Source organism: Triturus cristatus, chromosome 3_1 (genome assembly GCF_964204655.1).
Source record: "Triturus cristatus chromosome 3_1, aTriCri1.1, whole genome shotgun sequence".
Taxonomy (NCBI): Eukaryota; Metazoa; Chordata; class Amphibia; order Caudata; family Salamandridae; genus Triturus; species Triturus cristatus.
This window is the reverse complement of record NC_140583.1, coordinates 488815673-488838491: the sequence shown is the minus strand read 5'-3', so window position 1 is coordinate 488838491 and position 22819 is coordinate 488815673. Positions and strand designations below refer to the sequence as shown.

Sequence of the window (22819 nt, the reverse complement as noted above, 5' to 3'; positions counted from 1 at the left end):
GAGCTGGGTTTCGACCCCGAGTGCTTCGGTGCAGGGCTCGGTGTCGAGATGGAGGTCGGTTTCTTTTTCGGTGCCGAAGCGTGTTTATCGGCACCGACGGTAGGCTGGCTCGAGCCCGAGCCGCCGGAAGGCTTGCTTGGCTTCTTTACCGGGCCCAAAGGTGCGGTGTTGGAAGCAGTGTCCTTGGTCTTGCCTAGGCCCGGAGGCGAAGGTGTGACCGGAGCCTTTTTCGGTGCCGGCAGGGGTGTGGGGGGGGAATCAGTACTCACGACCCTCTGCGCCGGGGTGATGTCCTCCACATCTGAGTCGTCGGCTTCGGAAGCACTGACGAGGCCCTCGTCGGTGTAACGCTCTGGAGCGTCGATGCCTTCTCCGAAGATGTCGTCCGGAATCGTCATCGAGGAGTGCGCCATAGTTCTTCTGGCTCTTCGGTCCCGAATAGTCTTTTTGGACCGGAAGGACTTACACACCGGACAGTCTCGAGCGTCATGTTCAGGGGAGAGGCAGAGATTGCATGCCTCGTGGAGATCGGTGTGGGGAAATTTGGACCCACATTGAGGGCACTTTTTAAATGGAGTCCTTTCCAATAGCCAGGACCGGAGCTTGGAGAGGCCCGAAGGCCGCCGTCGACGACTGGAACCGAAGGTCTGTGCCGAGGAGAATGCGCGTCGAGTGGGGAGATCGCGATCGAAACAATACCGCGGTTTGGTGTGAGGATTGCGCGTCGATCGTCGAACTGGAAGCTGTTCGGAACCGGAGTATGAAGATTACATCCGAGCTCGATGGCGGAAAAAAACAATCTGAGGATGGAGCCGAAGCCCATGCGCAATACGATCCAAAGGAGGAGTCACCGACCTTGTGACTTCCAAAGACTTTCCAAGAGGAAAAACAAACTGCAAATATCCGTGCCCAGCACCAGATGGCGATCTATGCACAAGTGTGTAATCTGCAGCTCATATGCCTCGAACATATGCTTAGCTGCCACTCGGGCGTAGATGGAACCACGTATCACATATGAAGATTATACTGGTAGTTTGATAAAAACCTATCGTTCTGTGAGATCCAACTGTGATGGGCAAATTTTCGCTGGCAAGTTCTTATGCACCAGGATTGTGACTTCGCCTTTTCTATATTGCATTCCAAAGGCATACAGCACCGGCACAACCCAGCCTCTTTGTAACTTTGAAGATTCTAACTGGGAGAGATATATCTCTTGTAGTAATAGGTGGTACAGAAGGTATTGCGAGGAATTGAATGGCATGGTCACAGTAAATGGGGGTACAGATAAAGATATTTCACAAAGAAGGGACAAACTTTAATTAAAGTAGTTATGCAAAAGAAGGAGAAAATCTAATGATTTCGACCGGCGAGTCGACTCTAAGCTTAGCCAGTCCATGCCAAATGTCATATCACCATTGACAAGGATAGTGCCAGTGTTAGAAGGTGGTTCTGACACTATGGGCCGCCCGGATTTTTCGCTTTTTGAGCACCTAATTGTTGAGCTTTTACTGTGGGGGAGCCTCATAAGTTGGGACTCACCCACAGTGAACTCAGGATGTAAGAGACTGCATGGGGATTTTACTGGTGTTCCCATGGCTTGACCAGGCCACTGTTCAGCAGCTGGAGTAAGGGACACCGGGCTGGTTACATGCAGACACATGTGTACATGCGTGTGCACATGTGTACGGGCTGCGCAGGGGAGATTCCTAGCATGCGCAGTCCAGGAGCAGCTACAAAGTGAATGGTGTGGCAGGACTAATGCAGTATTGGGTGGTGACATGGAATAGGCTTTATACACTGGAAAGAAACATGCCAGGGAAAGTCAGTGTGTCTAACTGTTTTTTCACTTCATTATTCCCCTATGGGAATGTGGAGCCAGCGGCTAGATTAACTTCCATTAGGCCTACAGATTCCAGACACGCACTTAAGTCCAATGTAGCAAATGTGAAAAGAAGTATTCTGCAGAGTCCAAAGTCATATTTGTACTGCTTTTGGGTCATCCAGAACTGTCATATTTCTCTGAGACAGCCATGACCAGACCCAGGCTGAGGGCTAACCTCAGCTGGATGGATTGATAACCTTTCTTCCACAAGCTAGGGCCTCCTCTCCACGAAGAGAAGATGGGTGGGGCTGCAGGCCAATCCATCAACTGCTGTCGCTGGGTGCCAGGCACCAGGCTGCACCAAGGAGGGAAGGCAGCGTGGGCGGAAGGGGCTTCAGACATGTGGCCAGAGACACTGGACGACGCCATTTTGAACAAACCCAGAGGCTGGACAAGAAGGAGGGAGCAGGGGCAGGGACGTGATGTGTCACTGTCTGATAGGACCAACAGAGACTTCCTGCCAGCCCCCTACTCAACTTTTAAAAAGTGCTTGCACAGGAAGAGAAGCTCTCTCTGGGGTGTGGTCTGCTGAGGCTGAAGGTGCTGGAGCCAGCCGCAATGGGCAGTTGGAAGGAGAGACCCCCTGACTGCCCCCAGTATCCTATCAGCACCAGAAGAAGAGCCCAGGACTGGTGCACAGAAGCAGGGGCCTCTGCGCAGGGAGAAAGGAGGCCCAGAAGGAGAGCCAGGTGAAAGGCTGGCGCAGGGAGCCAGTGAAGGCAGCACACTGCTGAATCTACCCTCTCAGAGACCCTGAGGGCAGAGGAGAGTGTTCCCAGTGGCTGGGGCTGGTAAAGAGGAGCATGAAGCGCCCCATAATGCCTCGCCAGGCATTTGGAAATCTGCCGTTTTAGTGCTTTGTGGCCCCCAGAGGAGGGGGGTCACCCTCACTTGTGAAAAGGTGCTGGGGGAGCTGCTGGAGAAGCGCAGTCTTCCCCTCCCCCAGCACGAAGAAAAGTCCCACCCTCAGTGTCATGGGGACCTAAAGGAAACTACCCCTCATGGGCTCAGCTGGCATTTAAACACATTCTAGACTGGAACTTTTGTTCTACAGCTGAGGGTGTGTGGAGAAGTGCATCATGAAGTGAAGGGCTGAGTTGGGGATGTGTGAAGAAGTGCATCCCCTGGAGGTGAAGTGGTGTAATTGCACCGAAATGCATTTACTAGTGGTTATTTCTTTTTAGGTGGACTGAAAGTCACATGTGTAAAGTGAAGTACCTGTGTAAGGTGATGTTAAGCTAAATGGAGTTATGTTGCTGGACCTTCCTGCTAGGGGGTCTGGCTGTATTTACGTAATCCCATGCTTTTACCTGTGATTCCTTTCAAAGTGAAGAGGCGCACTGCAGGAGAAGTGTAGTTGCCAGGAGTACTTCTTTTGAAGGGACTGTAAGTCACATGTATAAGGGGATGTCATAAGCCAAGTGGGGTTATGTTGCCAGACAGTCCTGCTAGGGTGCCTGGCTGTATATGCACAATCCTGTGATTTCATCTGTGATGCCTTTAGGGGCTGTAATTGCAATGCATTCAAATGATCAACCAAGGTGATGAGTGCTGTCATTCTAAAGTGTGCGTGAACATGGATTCTTGCTGCTGCGCTTAGGTGAAGTCCCCGGACTGCTAGCCCTTAAGATATAGAGGTGCATACTTTATGGTCAGTAGGAGATGCTCAGTCAGGGTCATGTGTCACCAAGGCAGTTTTACCCCTTTTTAATGCTTGTTGAGGTAATGGGGCGGGTCGCCACTGGGATGGTGCCAGTGTGCAGGGCCCTCGCTCCAGGTTATGTTCAACTATCTGCATTGGGGGCAAGTTGATGTGCATACATGGGAGTGGTGGTACTAGACCCCACCCCCCCTTTGCGGGAGGGGTGGAGATGTTATGCAATGTCACAAAGTAATTCCAATAGCTTATGTATATTTGTAAATTGGTGCATAGTATTGAGTAGTGTGTGTGTTTAATAAATGTACTCTTACTTTTATAAAGCAAAGTACAGACTGGACAATCAATAATTGACTGTTATTTTTGTGCACCTGCAAATGGCGATTACTAGCGCACACCACCTCCCTTGAGTAAGCCTCAGACTGCTCTGTAACACTACCCTCTGAGAGTCAGGTGCTACAATTGGGTGTTTGGTTCCCAGTGAAGGACAAATGTAGTCGTGTTATTTGTGCAGGCCTCAAAGATGCTGCCTCGTTCTCCAACAGCCAGTGAAACAGTGTTTGTGATGTGTTAAGAAACACACACTCAGTCATGTTAATGGAAGGATTTTATATGTACGAGATTGACTGGTGCATTTCTTCTTCTTTGTGCATAGCACCCTTTAGCTGAGTTCTGGATTTGTCACACTCCAAAGAAATGACACCTCCACTTCTTCACATGGCTGCATTAGGTTTCCTCAGAGATTGGGATTCATGATTAGGGTATGGACATTGACTGCCCAATTTATTGAAGTTCAGATCTATCATTAGTAATGTATCTCTATTGAGTGTGGTAGGTCCAATTTTCATTCCCTGATCCGGATAGTCCATTATTTCTCGAAATCTTTCAAGGTTCACCCAGTCATGATATCCTGATGTCTTGCCATTGACCATGGTCAGCATAATAGCCGGGTCCAAAAGCCCATATCTGATGAAATAACATTTCAGAGATGGACAAAGGGCCAGAAATTCTGTGTCATACGAAAAATCAGCTGCTATTGATATTTTGTGTCCTTTATATTGGCATGATCCATGCTTTTCGACTGTTTGAAATTGATTTTTTTAGTTAGGAACAATTCACCCTTGAGTATTTTTTCCTCCCTTCAATTCAATCCAAGATGTTTGAACTGGTTTAAAAAAAAATGTTTTCACCCTATAAAAGGAGTTCCATTAGGAAGTCCATTTGTGTTGAAATTGTTCCTGTATCATTGCTCGCTCACTAGATGCTTTGGACTCTGAGTCTCACCAGTTCCCGCTACTATTCTCTGATTGTCTCTCTGGTTAGCTTGGTCAGTGGGAGAGTTTTCCTGGTCTACAGTTTTTCACCTTCCTGCGGGGTTATTTTCTGGAACAGGCCGGACTTCCTGTTTCAATCTGCTGACGCTACTGCCTCTGGAAGTAAATGGCTTTAACTCCGAAAAAAGAAAACTCTGCAAGCATTGCCCAGAAGACCAGCTTTTAACAGAGCTCAGTCCTTTGGAGAAGTGTGGCAGTTTACAAGATACCTGTGCTCACATACGTCTCCCCCTGTATTAACCTTTAAAATGACCAGTTTGGTGCCTAAATTTGTGGCAAGACTTCCCCCAAAAATACAGTGTTTGGCTAAATTTAATTTTTAGTTTCCCAATTTCTTTTTCGGCTTGTTCTTTTTGCATCTCCACGCATGAAAATGGCCTGGCATTAAAAAATGTTATTGTGAGCGATATGGACGTAAATCCACATTAACGGATTTAAACCATAGTCTATAATGTAATGCGATGAATGTGAGGTGTAAAGTAATGATTCTCTATGTACAACATATAAATGACTAAAATCAAATCTTATTATTAAAGCAGGTCAAACCATGTTATGCACTTTGAGCGATCAGCAAAATACGTTGCTGCAGGTTTGTGCCGCAAAATAAAGAGGTTTAATGTTAGAGCGTTACAACAAAACTGCAACGCCAATCATAAACATGCCCATCTTCAGCTTCCCTTCATTTCTTATTTTCTGCATCTTTAGGTCTCGCCTGACCCAGCGCATGCGCTGGTCTGGCGAGACTTATTGAGAGGGCTCCAAAATGTGCTACCAGGTCAGCCTAGAGCTACAGTGCATGTGCGCGGGCGCGCGCGCCGCACTTTACCGCGATTACTTGCGGCCACTTTAATGCTTGATCGTGATCGCGACCGCGATCACTTTAACTTTCGCGGCCACACGGCCGCTTTGCATAGCCAATAGGTCTCGCTTTTGGGACCTTATAAGTATTTAGTTATGCAATTGTTGCATGGCTAAACACATAAGGTCCCAAAGGCGAGACCTATTGGCTATGCCAATGCTTGTTTTTATTTCCCACTGAGATTCAGTGAATGAGTTACATTTTTAATATGGTGAAAGTGAAATTAAATACACATTTGGGAAAAATTGTCAAAAGTGAAGGTATCAGATCAGAAGGGCGAGCTGACAAGTATGATTTACTGACTGTGTGAGGCAGTCACGTGTTGACCTCATCAGGTGTTTTGGGGAGTAGTGTTTAATAATGCACTGTCACAATAAATAAGGCTAGCTGAAAGGAGAGACAACGGAGAGCAATTAAAACACATTGGCTGGCATGAAGACAACTCTGAGCCATCAGGGCTCATCACTTCAATCAATTTTTGCATAAACATCGCACTTGTGTGCAAACAGATTCATTTGAATATATTTGCAGGCTCTGCTTATAACATCGGGCAAATAAGCAATCTGCAAGATAATTTACAGAAAAATTATACCCGTCAAAGTGTTTCCCTTGCTAAACTGGAGCACCAGTGCATTTTTTTTTGCCTCCAAAAATGTAAGCTTAGTGTGGGAATCTTAATGTGTTTCAAATTACACACTACAGTGGTGTGGCTACTACTCTAGGGAACAGTAAGCCATCCATCCATCCTCTCTAATAACTGGCTCAATTACAGAGGGGAGCTATGCGCTGATCTCACTGCTGTGCTCCTTTACACACTGCACTGTTAAGAGGATAGGCAGTCACCCGCTTTACAACATGTGCGGATTTATACCCAAACCTTGAGGAACTTTAATAGTGCAAACATCAGGTTTAATATAGAGGTGACCTGGTGGAATTACAAATTCTGCAAACAACAGCTTTACATAGTCTGAAAGGTTAGACACACTGGTTATATGTACAAGCCCCTATTGCCACCACAACGTCACCTTTACTGATGATGTGGTGGCGATAGGGGCTGCGCCTTATGTACAAGGTAGTGTTAAGCCACTTAACGTGGCTTAACGCTGCCTTGTACATAAGGCCCCCGTTCACACTATGGTTAGCGTGAAAGGGGTGCGCAGTAGGCGTTCCACCGCAACACCCATTCATATTGACGCTGCCTCCTATGTACATGGGTGACGTACATAGGAGGCAGCGCCAAAATTAAGATCAGGTAAATCCGGGTCTTAAGTTGGTGAAACGAGGAGCAATGCATTATTTCTCCTCGTGTTTGCTTTTTCCATATGTGCTGCCTTGTGCAGCACACATGGAAAAAGCAAAATGCCATGATTTGTTTATGTACAGGAAGGTATCCCTTTAAAAAAATTTCATGTTATCACTTTCATGTGTGCTGCATAAAGCAGCACACATGAAAGTGACAGAATGGCATTTTAGGATTGTTCATGTGCAGGAAGGGACACCTTCCTACACATAAACAACCCTTCCCTGCACGCAGACACCCTTGCACTATGGTGGAAGGGTGCCTGCGTAGGCGCTAAGTTGCTAAACTTAGCGCCATCGCAGGGGGAATCGCAAGGCTGTACCACATACTTGTAAATATGGTGCAGTCTTGCTTTTCAGAAGTAGCCACTTCCTTGTACATATCCCCCACCCTTTTTTAATAATATGATATCACCCAACGGATTTATAATGGGATCTTTTTTGGGTTTGGTCAATTCACAGAGAGAACATAATTACGTCTGATGTATCTGTTAAACACTGTTTTCCCGATCCCTGATGACTTTTAGATCTGACCATGAAACTGTTGCCAATATACCTGAGAGGAGAGGAGGGGGAGTGCAACATCATCACACAACGGATGATTGTAGATAATGTTCCATCACCCAACAGGAAATGGTATGTAATGTGATGTCATAGAGATATTATAATGGCATGAGAAACTACGAGGGGGCAGATGGCATTTTAGACACACAGCCCAAGTTACCAATGCTAGGGGTGTGTGAAATTTGCTTCATGTAAGTATGCAAAATTTCAGAAAAATTACGTGTAGTTCTGCAAGATGCACAACTGACATTTGGTGTTATATTTTGGTGCAAAATGTGCTAGTATGTCCGCTTTGTATGCAAGGATGCATTTCACACTAAAAAAGAATTGTGCTAAAAAACAAAAGTACCACACATATCATCCACTCATCCATTTGTATTGTTGCCTTGTGTTTGCAGTACATTTTTACCACAAATGGTGTATAATTACACAATGTGGCATAATGAAGTAATTTTGGGAATTTCGAGTAACAAGAATAATGCAGAAATTACCGAAATTATGCTAATTACACAGGCGTAACACAATTTTTCCCCAAGCCTAAACAATACGTATGGTTGTATCTCTTGCTACAGTATATTTGGGGGTGCCCAACTGGCTGAAAATAAAGAATTCCGAATGAAGACGTGCAACTTGGAATTAAGTACAGTTACTTGACAGTATATTGTTACTCATATTAATTGTGTGTTTTGGGAACACAGCTATTAGTTAAATAAGTTAAATAACACTGACCAAACATTTTTTGTGCTTGTACATCATATTTCATTTATTATTGGAACATAAAGCAAACAAAGAATTCAAAGGAGCACACTCACTTCACTTGGCTTAACACTGCCTTGTAAATAAGCCCCCTTTCACGCTATACTTAGTGTGAAAAGGGCGGGCAATGGGTGTTGTGCGTTCCACCGCAACACCCATTGATTTTGACGCTAACCAATATTTACAAGGGCAGTGTAAATATGGGGCAGCATCAAAATTAGGACCAGGGAAAACCTGGTCTTAAACAGGCGCAACCAGGGGAAATGTTTCTGCTTTTTCTATATGTGCTGCTTTGCGTTTTTATTGTTTGGTGTTTTGACTTTTTTACTGTTTTGGTACTGCGTAAATACTTTACACATTGCCCTAACTTAAGCCTGTCTGCTCTGTGTAGCTACCAGAGGGTTGAGTTCAGGTGAATTTAATGACTTTAACGGTTCCCTTGACAAGGATGTGATTATTTCTTGAGGTGGATAGTCACCTACCCTAATTAATAATCCAACTTCCTATAATGATATATTCAGCAACTGTAAATATGGCTGTCTAAAATGAAATCATAATGGGAAGATGAGATGGGTGTGCAGTGGACTACCTAAATAGAAAAGATGATTTGGATTATATTCGAGATATAGGTTAGACTCAAGATTTGAAAGTATTATTACAAACTTTATTTTTGTAAACAATAGACTAATGCTTATTCCATCCCAGTGAATAATAGTAATGAAGGCAATGAAGTTATGTGTTGGTCTTGTCATGATAAAACAGTGAATTTAATACACATTTCTATTGTGTAAATTACAAGTGTTCTCTGTAAGTGTTTGTGGTATGGTTAATTAAATCCTTCCATTGTAGTTTTCTGGGATCATTATCCATTCCATTTAGTTTACTGAAAGAGGATCATAAAATAATATATCTGTTTATTTTGATGGCTTTTCAGCAGAGTACCTCTTGATGGAAAGAAAGAAAGAAATTATTATTTTCAATATGGCACAGTGGGGTCACTGGCAAGCATATGGCTGATAGAGCATATGACCTCAGAGTTGCACAAAATATTAAGAGAGATTTACTTTGGTTACCATTACTACATTATTTGGCAAACAGTAGTGCTGAAGTAATTTTTTGGTTGGTCTGGAAGAAGTACCAAAACCACCTTAAAATTGTAATTGATCTACTGGTGCAAATTGCTTACATTTTTTGGTTTCCTTGTTATTGATTTTATTTAATTTAAACAATGCTAGTTATATAACTCATTTGGTTTCTGATTCATTATCAACTTCATTCTGCCAATTATCTCTTTTAAAAAAGTAATCTCCTATTAAATATATATTGAAACTTTTCTATTTTTTTCTCATTCCTTTTTATTTTCTCTTTTCGTGTATTGATCTCTCTTTCTAATATTAAGCAATCCACTAGTAATAACTGTATTTCGTCTATCAAGCCATAAACATTTTACAATGATTCATAAAATCACATAAGAACAATAAATATGATCACCATGTAAAAAGTAATACTTAAGAGTATTACATATTAAAATATAAACATCTGTTGTTGTTCTTGATACGTCAAAGTTGAAATCAAATGGCACCTCATATCTCTACTATGGTGTGGGCTGTAACCCTGGACTGGATAGTCACAGTAGAGACACACACACACACACACAGACACACACACACACACAGACACACACACACACACACACACACACACACACACACACACACACACACACACATGCACACACACACACACACACACACACACACCCTTATGAGAGCCAGAGCTTTACATCAGGAGTGCCAAGAACATATGTGTGTTCACCCAGAGAAAGTCTCTTGTCTATCATCTTTGTCAAAAACATTTACAAACATAATACAAATTATTGTCAGCAGTTCAATACGAGCATCTGTGAATCACAAATCCTATATGTCTCCCTGCTACGATGCCCATTAAGTGGGTAAGTAGAGTGGAGTCAGGTCAACCACCATGGAACATAGTTGTAATCCTGTTTAGCATCCAGTCTGAACTCACTGGTACAAGTATCTAAAAAATAATAGGTAATGGCTTCTTGCTACCCAACTCATTATCATGGCCACGAGTAGTGTACTTGAAGGACATAGAGTGAACAACTCACAAGATCAATTTAGGCATATGATGTGTATGAAATCTAAAGTAGAGGAGAGGCATCTAATGAAGCCGAGTAGCTTTGAGCTTTGGAAGGTAGTAACTGTTAAAATGCATATTCAATAGTTATTGTGCATAGAATACATCAAGGTTGTACATTAAGAGAAAGCAGTACTTTAAAGCGAGTCAAAATAAAATATTTCATAGGGAGAAGAGGAAATAGAAAAGTGAGTTCTTTTTAAGATGAAACAATAAAACTGGAAGTTGTGGAATGTGAAAGGGTTGAATTTAGAAGGGGTTACAGTCATTTTTCTCACCTGCAGGTTTTCTCCCCATTGAGATTTTCCTTCAAGTAGTGCATCCAAAACCCCCCGACTTGGTTCTCCATTGGCTGGATCATTCCCACTTACAACGTAGTATGAAGCTCGAACCCTCTTGAAGAACTCCAGATCTGCATTCTTGCCACTGCAGTGGTTAGGGACGTAGGCTAGATCCACATAGACTGGGTGTCCAGATGGAACTGCAGAGCCAGATTTGGTACTACTGGAAACTTTGAAAAGAAAAAAAAAAGATGTCATTTTAATGCATACTGTAATACTTTTGCAACAAATGCTGAAACTGGTCAAATAAGAATGATCAGTACAATGTAGCCAAAAGTTCTGAATACAATTAGAAAACTACACCTTCAACAAAATCTTTGTCAACCAATACTTTGACTAAGCACACCAGAATAGCTGTTTAGTAAAAATATTGCTTCAATTAACACATTGTGGAATAAAGTATGGAGAGAGAGGTTCTATCTGACCACAATTCTGTCATGTGTCCATCACTTTTACACTGGGAATTACTTATCGCCGGAACCTTCGGTCTAGACCGAGCAAAATGAATGAAATAGCTTTCTGAGACCTTGCCATGACAGCCTTAATTAGAGAAACCATAGATTATTACTTTCAAGAGAATGATATTGGTCAGGTATTTTAGGATACACTTTGGGACATGCCTAAAATGGTTTTCAAAGGTGCATCAATTACTGACACAATTTTGTTTACGAGATTAGCCTCAAGTAACAGTGATCAAGGCAAAACCCAAATCTCCACATTAGAAATACAACATAAGGATGATTGTTCCTGAAAAGAGTTGGACGGACCTAGAACAACATTAGATTTGAAAGGCAGCTAAAGAAATGTCATTGGCCAACTAAACAAATTACGAGAGGACTGAGAAAGCACATTGTATACTTCCTTATAAACTGAGAAGAGTCCAAACTTACAATTACATTACCAATATCACTCATACGAAAGGAGATACATGATACCACTGCTGCAATTTGCAAGGTGTTCATCAGCTTTTTATCAGGCTCACGATTTGCATTAAGCAAAACAAATACATTACCTTTGAGATCTAATATCCCGATAGTCTGGTAATTGCCTGCTATTTACCTGCCACTTTGCCACAGGACGCGGGGATTTGCTGTCTCTGCCACCGTTGCCGCATCCACGAAGACCGGGAGCCTGGGAGCCTACATCCCCCAATAGTGCTAGCGGTGCGCACGCTGCACACCTTAACATATGCGCCAGGAGGCGCATAAGAGGGGGCTGTAGTGTTGGGCCTCAGGCCCACATGGTAGCAATAACGTACACGGACACCGGATGATACAGTGCAGTAACTGGCCACAAGCACGTGCACTCGGGCCCTTTTATTGACGGGGCCACGTCACTCGTGGCACCCGTGATGGATGGGTGTGGGGGTGCAGTGTGTCCAGCCCTCAAGGGAGTGGCTGGAAGTACAGCTTCCTGTGAGACACTAGAACGTGTCGTACAGGACATTACATTCCTCCCCAACTTTATTGAAGGACAAGCAAAGTGTCAGTCCAACCTGTGGGGAAGAAAACAAACGGTTACCTAAATACCACAGAGTCCATCAGCTTCTCGAGTCAGGTGGCAGGACGACATCAGACGTGGACTGGTGAACTTGGCTTCCAGCAGGACCTCCTCGACGGGCACCCGTAATTTAACCTGAGGGACTCAGGACACGACCGCTGGCTTGGAGACGCCCGCTGCATACCGTCTGTTCACTGACAATGCCATGTCTTGGTGTCTTGCCTGGCTTCCTCTTGACTGACGTCGGTGATAGTCCGTGGTGGGTTCTAACAGTTCTTTTTTTTTAGTGTGCTGCGTCGTGACCATGGATGGGGTCTTACATGATGATACACAAAGGTGTTGCTGGACCGACTGTCCCTGTTGAACCGCTTGGCCATGACCGGTACCCTGACGGTGGGGCAATGTCTCTCCTCACTCTCCCGCCTGTCGTCGGGGTTGCTGCGGGACTGTAGGAAGGCTGCGCTGGAGCCACGGCTTGTGTGCCGGCTGGGGCAGCTGCAGGACCGCCAAGGAGCCGTTGCTTGGTCGCACGCACAACCCTCACGGGTGGATGAGTCTTGGTCAAGACTTGCACTTGCTGTCGCTGTTCCGGTGTAGGCCAGGTTCACAGATAGCTTCTGATTTCGTTTAGTCGGCTTGTGCGGCAACGGTTTCAGACTTCAGTCCATCGGTACTCGGGGAGTGGTGCTTGACGCATGTCTTGATGGCTGGCGTGGTGATGGCTGCCAGCCATGTGGTGAGTCGGAATGACAGGTGGTGGTGGCCTGTTGAGAGAGTTCGGATGTCAGGATGGACCTGGGCAGCCACGTTGCTCCGCCTTGCTGATGTTGAGTGTCCGTGGCGGTTTAACACGTAGAGTGTGTTGATCCTCTCTTGCCTGGCTTGGGGCCACTGCCGACTCCATCTTGAGGCGGTGTGAGGACAGACACTCAGAGCAGATCTTCACCCGTGGCATCTGCGGACAGGAGCAGGGATGCCACTTGACTTGGACTGCCGACGCTTGGGGGGTGGCCGTTTACCTGCGAAGCGTTGTGGAGAGACGCGGTTTGCGACTGCTGCGGCTTACATTCGGTTCTCCCGCGAGGCTGTGTCCAGGGACGGTGGTCCGCCTTGGTGGCTGTCAGGATGTGTCGGGGGTGAGCTCTTGGCTTGCTGTGAGTCTCTGGTCTTCTCCTTTTGCTGGTCTGTTCAGGCTACCTGTGTCTTCCGGTTCTTCAGGGTGACAGGGCTGTCACTCTTCTTTCTTCGAGGGCGTTGCGCTTGGACCTCGAGGCGGCGCTGTCATGGCGCCGGCTTCTGCTTCGCTCCGGCGCGCTCCCTGCTTGCTGGGCGACGTGACGTTCCGTCGCATGTCGCTGGCGTCGGAGCGCCTGTTGCTGTGGCGGCCGGCCACGTGGAGTGTGCGACTCCTTCCTTGCCTGTCGTGGGTCACCGCTGACTCCATCTTGAGGCTGTGTTGAGGAGGACACTGTGTCGCGGACACTGTCGCTTTCGGGCCGCTGCGGGTGCGACTCCTTCCTTGCCTGCCGTGGGTCACCGCCCACTTCATCTTGAGGCTGTGTTGAGGAGGACACTGTGTCGAGGGCACTGTGTCGCTTTCGGGCCGCTGTGGGTGCGACTCCTTCCTTGCCTGCCGTGGTTCACTGGCGACTCCATCTTGAGGCTGTGTTGAGGAGGACCCTGTGTTGCTTTCGGCCCACTGCGGGGCTTCACTGGTGCAGTGGGGACGTGGTCGCTCTCTGGGCTGCCTTCAGCTGTGTGTCTTTGTGGAGAAGTCTCTTTCTCCCGGGCGCCGGCCCGTGCTGTCGGATTCGCTGGTGTGGTCTTCTGCGCGCTTCGGACCACGTGCGCTCCGTCTTCGCCTTGGGTGCTCCCTTCCAGCACTGGTGTGCCTGTGGTGTAGCTTGCGGTTGTGTCCGTTCACTCCTGAGGGTGGGTGGCGTAATTCCCTCGCTTGCGGTGGAGTCAGACGGCCACTGGGAGTTACCCGTGCAGGGCATGTTGTCCATACGCCTTCCATGAGGCTTGCTTGGCTGCCTTTGGTCCCATAGCCTTGGTTTTTGCTTGACTCTTCGCATCCCTCTAGGCTGGACAGCTTTAGGCTTTCTGGTGCTCCTTCTCTCCCCTCAAATGACAGGCAGCCAATAGGGTGTGTGGCACTCGCTTTGAACAGTCTTTTGCGGTGGCTGCTTATAGCAGCAGTCTCTAGAGTACTCTGTAGTCTCTCTTGCTGAAATATACAGTCTGCTGCTATTTTCTCCTCACAGGATGTGCACACTGTCCTTTGTTAATCCAGTAGGCCCCTCTCACCTCTTTTTCCTTGCAGCACACACTTCTCACTCTGAAGCTGCGACAGCCCTGCTAATGCCACTGCAAGCTTTTCGGGGTGCTTTGCTGGAGCCTGATGTGGCAGCCCGGCCAAGGCTTTGATGGGCCTGATCTACAGGCCAATCTCGCTTTTGGACTCCGTGCCAACAGGTGGTTGTACCTTTGCTCACCAGTGTAGGGGCGGCAGCAGCAAGTCTCTTTTACATATGCTAGCCCTGTAGGAGGGGCTGCTCCGGCAGGTCCCTACTGCTGGGTGTGCTGTGGCACTGGGGCCACCAGGTGGCACTGCGCGTGGTTGCAGAGAGGCCACTGTAGCTTTCCTCGTGCTGCAGGGCAGTTAGGCACTCTCTCTTGTGCTGCTAGGCTGCAGTGCTCTGGGTGCTGGTTTGGGGCTTACCCTTGTGTTGATGCAGGCCCCATATTCTCGCACCACGTTTGGAAAGTTTTTGTGTTCTTTGTTACTGGCGCTGATGGCTGTAGGTAGCTTGCAGCAGGCCTCTTGTGAAGGCTGTTTGTTTGCTGGATGGGGCTGTGTTCAGGTAAGTGGCATTTGGTGCTCTTTGGCAGTTCCCTCCTCCGGTCGGGGTGCCTATTTTCCCCACGGGTGAGCAGCTCCTTTCCACCATACCGCAGTTTTTTTGCTGAGCAAGGTCGGTTCAGAGCAGTCTCTCCGTGCAGGCACTGAGCTTGTGTCATTCATTCATTGTGAGCCGCTGTGTGGGGCCGACTTTTGTGCCAAGTAACTTCCTTTTCTTTTGATCATGCCCCAGGTGCAGTGTGGTGAAACGGCCACTGGGTGGCTCTGCGGGAGATAACAGAGAGGCCAGGCAGCTCTTCCTGATTGCTGCGGGCCTCGCGCGTCTCTCTCCGGCGCTGCAGGCATTGCAGGAGGCCATGACAACTTGCATCACGCTGAGGGCCTCAGGGTGTACTGGAAATGCTGGTGTTCCTCACTGTGGGTGCCTCTAGCCAGCTCAAGCCTCTCCGTGACAGATGGCAGTAGGTAGGGCAGAGAGGATGAACGGTGGGTGCGGCCAGTCAGCTTTCCTGGGCATCGCGGGCCTCACTTTTCAGGGCGGTATGTGCTTGGGCGGGGGAAAGTATTCCGCGATGGTGTGGTTCATTCGTTGTAGTTAAGTGACGCTGCGGCAGTTTCCTATTCTGAGCCGTCTTCATAGTCTCTCTGCGAGGCGCAGCTTCTGGTGGGGGATGCACAGCAAGCTGTCTCTTCTGGCCGGCTTAACATTGCTTCACCGTCTGGCCACCCCGTAACTACCACTCCTGGGTGCGGCACAAGAATGCTCAGTAGCCCTCACGAGCCACAGCAGCCTTACCTAACGCTGCGGGCTTTGCGGCCTTGTGCTTGTAGCGATGCTCACAGGGGGGGTCCACATGTGGTTGGCCGCATCTCTTCTACGGACATGGCAGCAACAGTTGCGGACTTCCGGCGCAGGAAGTGCGGCTCCGGGCCAAGGTCGCTTTCAATGACCGGACCAGCTTACCTCTTCTTTGCCTCGCAGGCGGGTGGGATGGCGCACAGTCACCAACGCCAGTGGAGGCTAGGTCGCAGGGTAGCGTTTTATTGAGCACAGTAACCTGATGGGTTCGCTGAGTGGCCGTAGACGTACTCTGCCCAGGCTGGGTTGCCGTTGTGTCGTCAGGAGATGCGGGGGATGCATTACGATCTGCTCACTCTTTCCCTCTGACCAACCATGAAATGGCCGACGGCATGCACGCGGGAATCGACCCGCTCGTCGCCATTGTAGTGTTGGGCCTCAGGCCCACATGGTAGCAATAAAGTACACGGACACCGGATGATACAGTGCAGTAACTGGCCACGAGCACGTGCACTCGGGCCCTTTTATTGACGGGGCCACATCACTCGTGGCACCCGTGATGGATGGGTGTGGGGGTGCAGTGTGTCCAGCCCTCAAGGGAGTGGCTGGAAGTACAGCTTCCTGTGAGACACTAGAACGTGTCTCACAGGACATTACAGGGGCAGGGAGCCCGATAGTCTTGTAATTGCCTGCTACTTACCTGCCACTTTGCCACAGGACGCGGGGACTTGCTGCCTCTGCCACCGTTGCCGCATCCATGAAGACTGGGAGCCTGGGACTACATACTCCAATAGCGCTAGCGGTGCGCACGCCAAACACTTTAACACACGTGCCAGGAGGAGCATAAGAGGGGGCCAGGGCTCACGCAGCACGGGACGCGCACCTGGCGTGCCCGGGCAAAGCCTGGGACAAGGGCAGGCCCATCTGAGCCCATCAGAGGTCGAAGGAGGCCGGGCTGGGCCAGGTTACCAACATCTATAGAAATAGAGGCGGATAATGGACACCTGCTGAATCTGACCTGAATTGAACTGATCCTTCAAGGTATAGGGTCTGAACTTTGACTGTTATTGTTCTTTATCTATAACTAGCATCCCGTTTATTCTGAAGACTGTGTCAGATTGTTCTGTATTGATAGATTCGTGGGGGAGGAAATCATGAGTAAGCGCACAGGGCAGGGTGTGGTGGGGACACTAGACGCTTTCCTATTAAGGACAGAGTCAGCTTTATTTCATGAAATTGCCCTTACGGAGAGAAGGCTTTCATTAGTTCCAAGTTGTCCACCCTGCCACGTGAGTGTAAATGCCCCCTAGGAAAACATCAATGCCACGCATAACTCTCCCTTACCGGAAGACCACCACTTATCGGCATCCGACGCAGAGATAGTTGACAGCATTGAAGTATCTGATAGAGTCACAAGACCAAACGTAGTCATCAGGGGCCAGAAAGTTAAAATTAGCCAAGGGACAAACTCAGCACCGCCATCTAAGAAAAGAAAAGCCTAGTGTTCTACTAAGAAAAATGTTCCCCCTTCAAAGGTTACGGGACATAAACATAAGGCTATAGAGAGGGAGGTTTGTACAGGATATTCCCTGGCACCTAAAGACACTGCCCAAACAGCCCCTATCCTAATCCAGGATAATGATAATATGGAGTTCTGGAAAAAGTTGGAATCAGTAATATAAGCCCTCTTGAAACCATTAATGATTAAATTATCGGCGCTGGAGGCGAGTGTAGCAAAATTGGAAAATCGGGTGGGTAGTCCCCCCCAACCACCCCAAGTGACCTCATAATGTAGTACAATGGTCACCTCAACAAGTAGACCCATGGGTCTAAATCATGAGGAGATTAGAAACCTGGGAAATGGGGCCGTGTCTCAGCAGTACTAACAAGACTCCACACTTAAATCCAATGCTCTGGTCGGGTCAGGGTCACTCCACCCAAGAGAACCACTTTCCACCTATAACCAACCACAGCCTGTACAGGGTCTGAATGGAGGCAGCGAGCGGGCGCGAAATACAGAAACAGAGATTCTCCCCGCCAGGGATAATTATAAACAGGGAGCTCAGACCCTAAGTGACTTAAGACAGCAGAACCCAACTAGGGGTCACTTAGCTGGCTGTAGTAATTTGCACCTTTCTCCCGAAGTAACACCATACACGATCGTATTGGCCAATGTTACCCCCCTGTTATCGGGGGAGCTGGAGCATTGGTACACACTTAGGAATAAGTCTTTGCATCTACTAAGTGCTAGAACAGTTATTACAAACCCGCTTTTCGAAGAGTTTAAGATGGCCCGGCGGATTGGTTGGGTAGGTAATTCTAAAAAGACCTTAGATGGAGATTGTGTAGTCTTAACTTTTAGGACTCCAGCTCTGGTTCGAACTATACTAGGTAAGGGGGGTGACTGGGCAGTCAGCACATCGGGGATAAACATCTTACCCCTGGGCTTCTTCTACCAACCATATAGATTCCCGCAGTATATGCCAGAGGAAGATAGATTAACCGGGTTGAGGCACAATAGGTATGCTATTCCAGTAAGCAATCCTTACAATATCTTTAACACTCTAGAGGATATCGATTGACTGGCACCATGAAGTAGCTACCCGAACCAGGACAAGAGCCTATGTAGATCTTGTGGCGACGTAATTTCACGGTAACGCCCTATTTGTGGGCATGAATGAGTCTCTCTTCACGCGATTACAGGTGCTTCAAAATGCCACAGCCAAGCTAGTGTGCAATAAAAGCAGACTAAGCTCAGCATCAAAGTGCATGAAAAACCTGCACTGGCTTCCTATGCGTCAAAGAGCTGCATTTAAACTGCTCAGCCACGCTCACAAAGTACTGTACCAAAACGGACCCAAAATACTTCAGGGGAAAATTGAGTTCTATGTCCCTGCAAGGAACTTACGGTCTTCATATCAAGCACTGGCCAGAACAAAATGTATCAAGAAAGTAAGGTCTGGAGGGCGCTCCTTCTCATATCTGGCAGCCAAGAGATGAAACGATCTCCCCATAGACTTACGGCTCACATCCAACTATTTGGTGTTCTGGAAAAAACTGAAAACTCATCTGTTACCCAAAAACTAATACTCACTTGCCCTCCCAGTACCAGTAGCCTAACACGATCTTTCACTACTAGCGCCTTGATATCCCCTGGGATGAATGTTGCGCTCTATAAATAAATAAATAAACAAATAACTCCCCTTAAATGTAGTACCCTTGATTCAAAGGAACCCGTGCCTAATCCACCGCTTACTATATTAGAGTTGGAACCGTGTACGAGAGCATATAGTCCCTGCAGCATAGTCCCAATAGCTGTTTCATGTGAGACCCAAACACGAATAAAGACTCCCATGGGAAGTTCAAGTATATCCCCCATAACCCTTGACTGGAATGGATCCCTGCCCAACTATGACTGCACTTTATGCAAGATCATATCCTGGAACATTGCAGTGTTGTGTAATAAGGTGAATAACCAAACATGGTGTTTTTTGATTTTAAATTATGTTATACTTTGCTTACAGAAAACGTGGACTATAGATCCAATTCACATTAATGGCTTCAAAACACTTCATAGGGCTGCAGAAAAGGGACCACGGGGTAGAGCAAAGGGAGGGCTCTGTATTTATTTATCGAATAAAGTAGCAATAGTTAAAATGGAGTCAAAGTGGGGGAACAGATATTACCAACTGATCAAATTATATATAAGCCTGACCCATTATATTATTTTGATTAATTTCTACAATAACATTCTTCCGGGGGAGTTTGGAGAGGTAGTGAAAAATACTGCAAGTGACCTTAATGTGGCAAGCAATGATAGCCCCGGTGGGGGATTTTAATTGCCTCCTATGCTCCCATGAGGATAGCAGAATCTGTGGTTTTAGTGACGAAGAAGGTACTTGTAACGCTCACTTCTACCACACAATTATATGAGAATTGTTTAATAATCTGATGGTCGGTAATGAGCTGGGCTTTGCGAACGACCTATTGGCTAACCCGATCTCCATGCCCTCTACATTTAACGGGAGAGGTTTATCATCGACTATAGATTTTATACTTGCATCTCGTAACTATGCTTCAAGGATACACTCCTTCAAACTAGGGGATAGTCCCATGAGTGATCATTTTCCCCTTTGCCTAACGATTAGTTTTCCATCACATAGGTCTCAAAGGGTAGACAAACCCACAGAAGACCCAGGAACGGTAAAATTGGATAAATTGAATGGTTACACATTACGGTGGTCTAAGGTCGATCCTGAATCAGTTATGAAACAACTAGCAATTGAGTATAAAACCTCTTTCGACTCCTGCTTGAGTGACTCAGCACCACCAAATAGCACATTATCTTCGTTCCAGACATTATCAGCTGGGATAAGGGAGTTATTACTCGTCCAACATCGGAATAAAGTTAAGAGCCATGGGTGGTTCAACAAACAATGCACGCAAGCATATTCCAACCTCAAAAATGAGCTACACAGGCAGCCCAGAATCATCGACAATGTTAAGAAGGCAAGATTAGATTATAGTCTGGCTCTCAATGAGAGAGAATGTGCTTTGAGAAGAGAAGCCTGGCAATCCCTCCATAATGCGGCACTACAGAAAGATAGTGCCGCCTTTTGGCGTGCAGTGAAAACTCCATTCTTTCAACCAATGGGGGGGGTCCCTCAGTAGAAATCGCCATACCTGAGGAATCCTGGGTTAGACACTACTCAAAGATTTATGACGAGCAGGATCTCACTAATGTAACTTACCCTGCTATCCCAAGAGAGAAGGTGGATAAAGCAGACCTGAAATTCACTCTGGAGGAGGTGGAGAGAGCAATTGCAGCGAGCAAGGGAGGCAAATCTCCTGGCCCCGATGGAGTACCTGTGGACTTGTTAAAGTCAAACATTGCTCTTTGGGGGCCTATAGTAACCCAGTTTTTTTATGCCAGCTGTGAGAACGCGATGCCAAAGACCTGGCGGGAATCGATTATAGTTCCAATATTTAAAAAAGGGGACTGTAATGACCCCAGATGTTACCAGCCTATTTTGCTGCTGTACTCTTTGGTAAAAGTTGCAGGCCGAGTAATACTGGAGCGTCTCCTATCATGGACAGGAGATAGACAGGTCCTATAAGATATACAGTATGGCTTCCGAGGGGGTCTTGGAACAATAGAACTGAGTGTAAACCTTGTATTACTGTGGGGAAATACGTTAGAGTAAAGAAAGGCACCTTGTTTTTGGCATTCATGGATCTCACAGCGCCTTCGACTCCGTGAGACACGACAGACTGTGGGAGACTCTTGACGTTGCAGGGGTAGATCCCCATATTATCCTTTTTCTACAATATTTGTATAGTGGTGCCTCGGCTAATGTGCGCTTCGGCATAGGGGGTGAGCGCACAGCCTCTTTTCCTATTAGAAGGGGGGGTCAGGCAAGGTTGTGTACTGGCCCCCTTTCTTTTTAACCTGTATATTAATGGATTGGAACAAGCACTGCTCAGGAATAATCAGGATTTCCCCTTAGTAGGTGGCCGACCCATACCTGCTCTCCTTTACGCGGACGACGCAGTACTAACATCTAGAACTCAAATTGGTCTGCAGAGGGCCCTGGACAGTTTTATAGACTTTATGAAGGATCTAGGTCTCTCAATTAATAAGTCGAAGACATACATAATGAACTGCGGTGGGAGAAGTGTAAGGCCAAGGGGCATGTACGTGGACAGGCAGAAGTTAGCTACAACCAAGAGCTTCTCTTACCTTGGTATCCTATTTACTCAAAGTGATTCATGGGCGCAAGCATTATTAACAATAAAGCTGGTGTTTGCAAAGACAACAGCTGCCCTCACCTCCTTCTCTAAGAAGCTAGGCAGGGAACCCCCAACAGAGCTAATTCAGATATATAAAGCCAAATGTATTACATCGGCAATGTATGGGGCGGGAGTTTGGGGTTTTGTTAACGTCCACCCGATCCAAGCAGTGGAAAATTCATGTTTAAGATATCATCTATCAGTCCCAGCAAGTACACCTTCCTTTGCTTGCCTTGATGAGCTGGGTCTTCCGTTTATATCGGATCTCATAAAACTTGAACCCATCTTGTTGTGGCATGGGATTTGGCTTAAGGAGGAAACCAAGTTAAATAGAGAGATACTACAAGACTACCTTAAATTAGAGTGGGTTTTAAAAACTCCTTGGCTTAGGTACGTTCGTAATGTTATGACCGATCCAGGGCACGCAGAATATTTTACCGACCCAAACTCAATGCAAGAAATCCCCAGACAGAAATTAAGAAAGGAGGGTCTCCAGCACCTGGGCACATTAAGAATGTCAGAAGAGATTTTAAAGCCTAGCATAAAACAACATCAGTTAATTTTAACTTCCTTTGACATTGAACCATATTTAACATATGTACCGGGTGGTTTTGATAGGCGGCTTTTAACTTGGCTCAGGCTGGGCACTGTTCATAGATTAGTGTCTTTTCCAAGAAAGAACGATTGGTAACAGACATTGCAACCCTGTCTGTGTGACAATCAGGCTGAGCAATCCACCATACACAGTTTTATTTTGTAAATTGTATATAGCGTTAAGGAAAGTGTGGATTCTTCCACTTTTAAAATAAATGGGGCTAAGGCCTTAGTCAAACGTCAGTTCTTGGAGAACGAACATGTAGCTTGACGCACGGCAATGTTCTTGAAGAAAGTACTGCATTTTAGAAAAAGTATATTTTATGAATTATTACCATGACAAATATAAAATAAAGGACACAACCAGTAACTACTGGCAAAGTAATGTACTCAGCATTATACCCTGCAACATAAAATACAG

The 22819-nt window shown here is 46.6% G+C and overlaps 1 protein-coding gene across 2 annotated transcripts in view; it reads right to left on the bottom strand.

The window, feature by feature from the left end:
* The window catches only part of MAP1A (microtubule associated protein 1A), a 754346-nt gene that overhangs the window by 27451 nt on the left and 704076 nt on the right, over window positions 1-22819 (bottom strand). For both annotated transcript variants that reach the window (XM_085644324.1, XM_085644325.1), the window contains one exon: window positions 10787-11019. In XM_085644324.1, the coding sequence (XP_085500450.1) occupies window positions 10787-11019 (233 nt within the window). The remainder of the gene's footprint in view (window positions 1-10786; window positions 11020-22819) is intronic.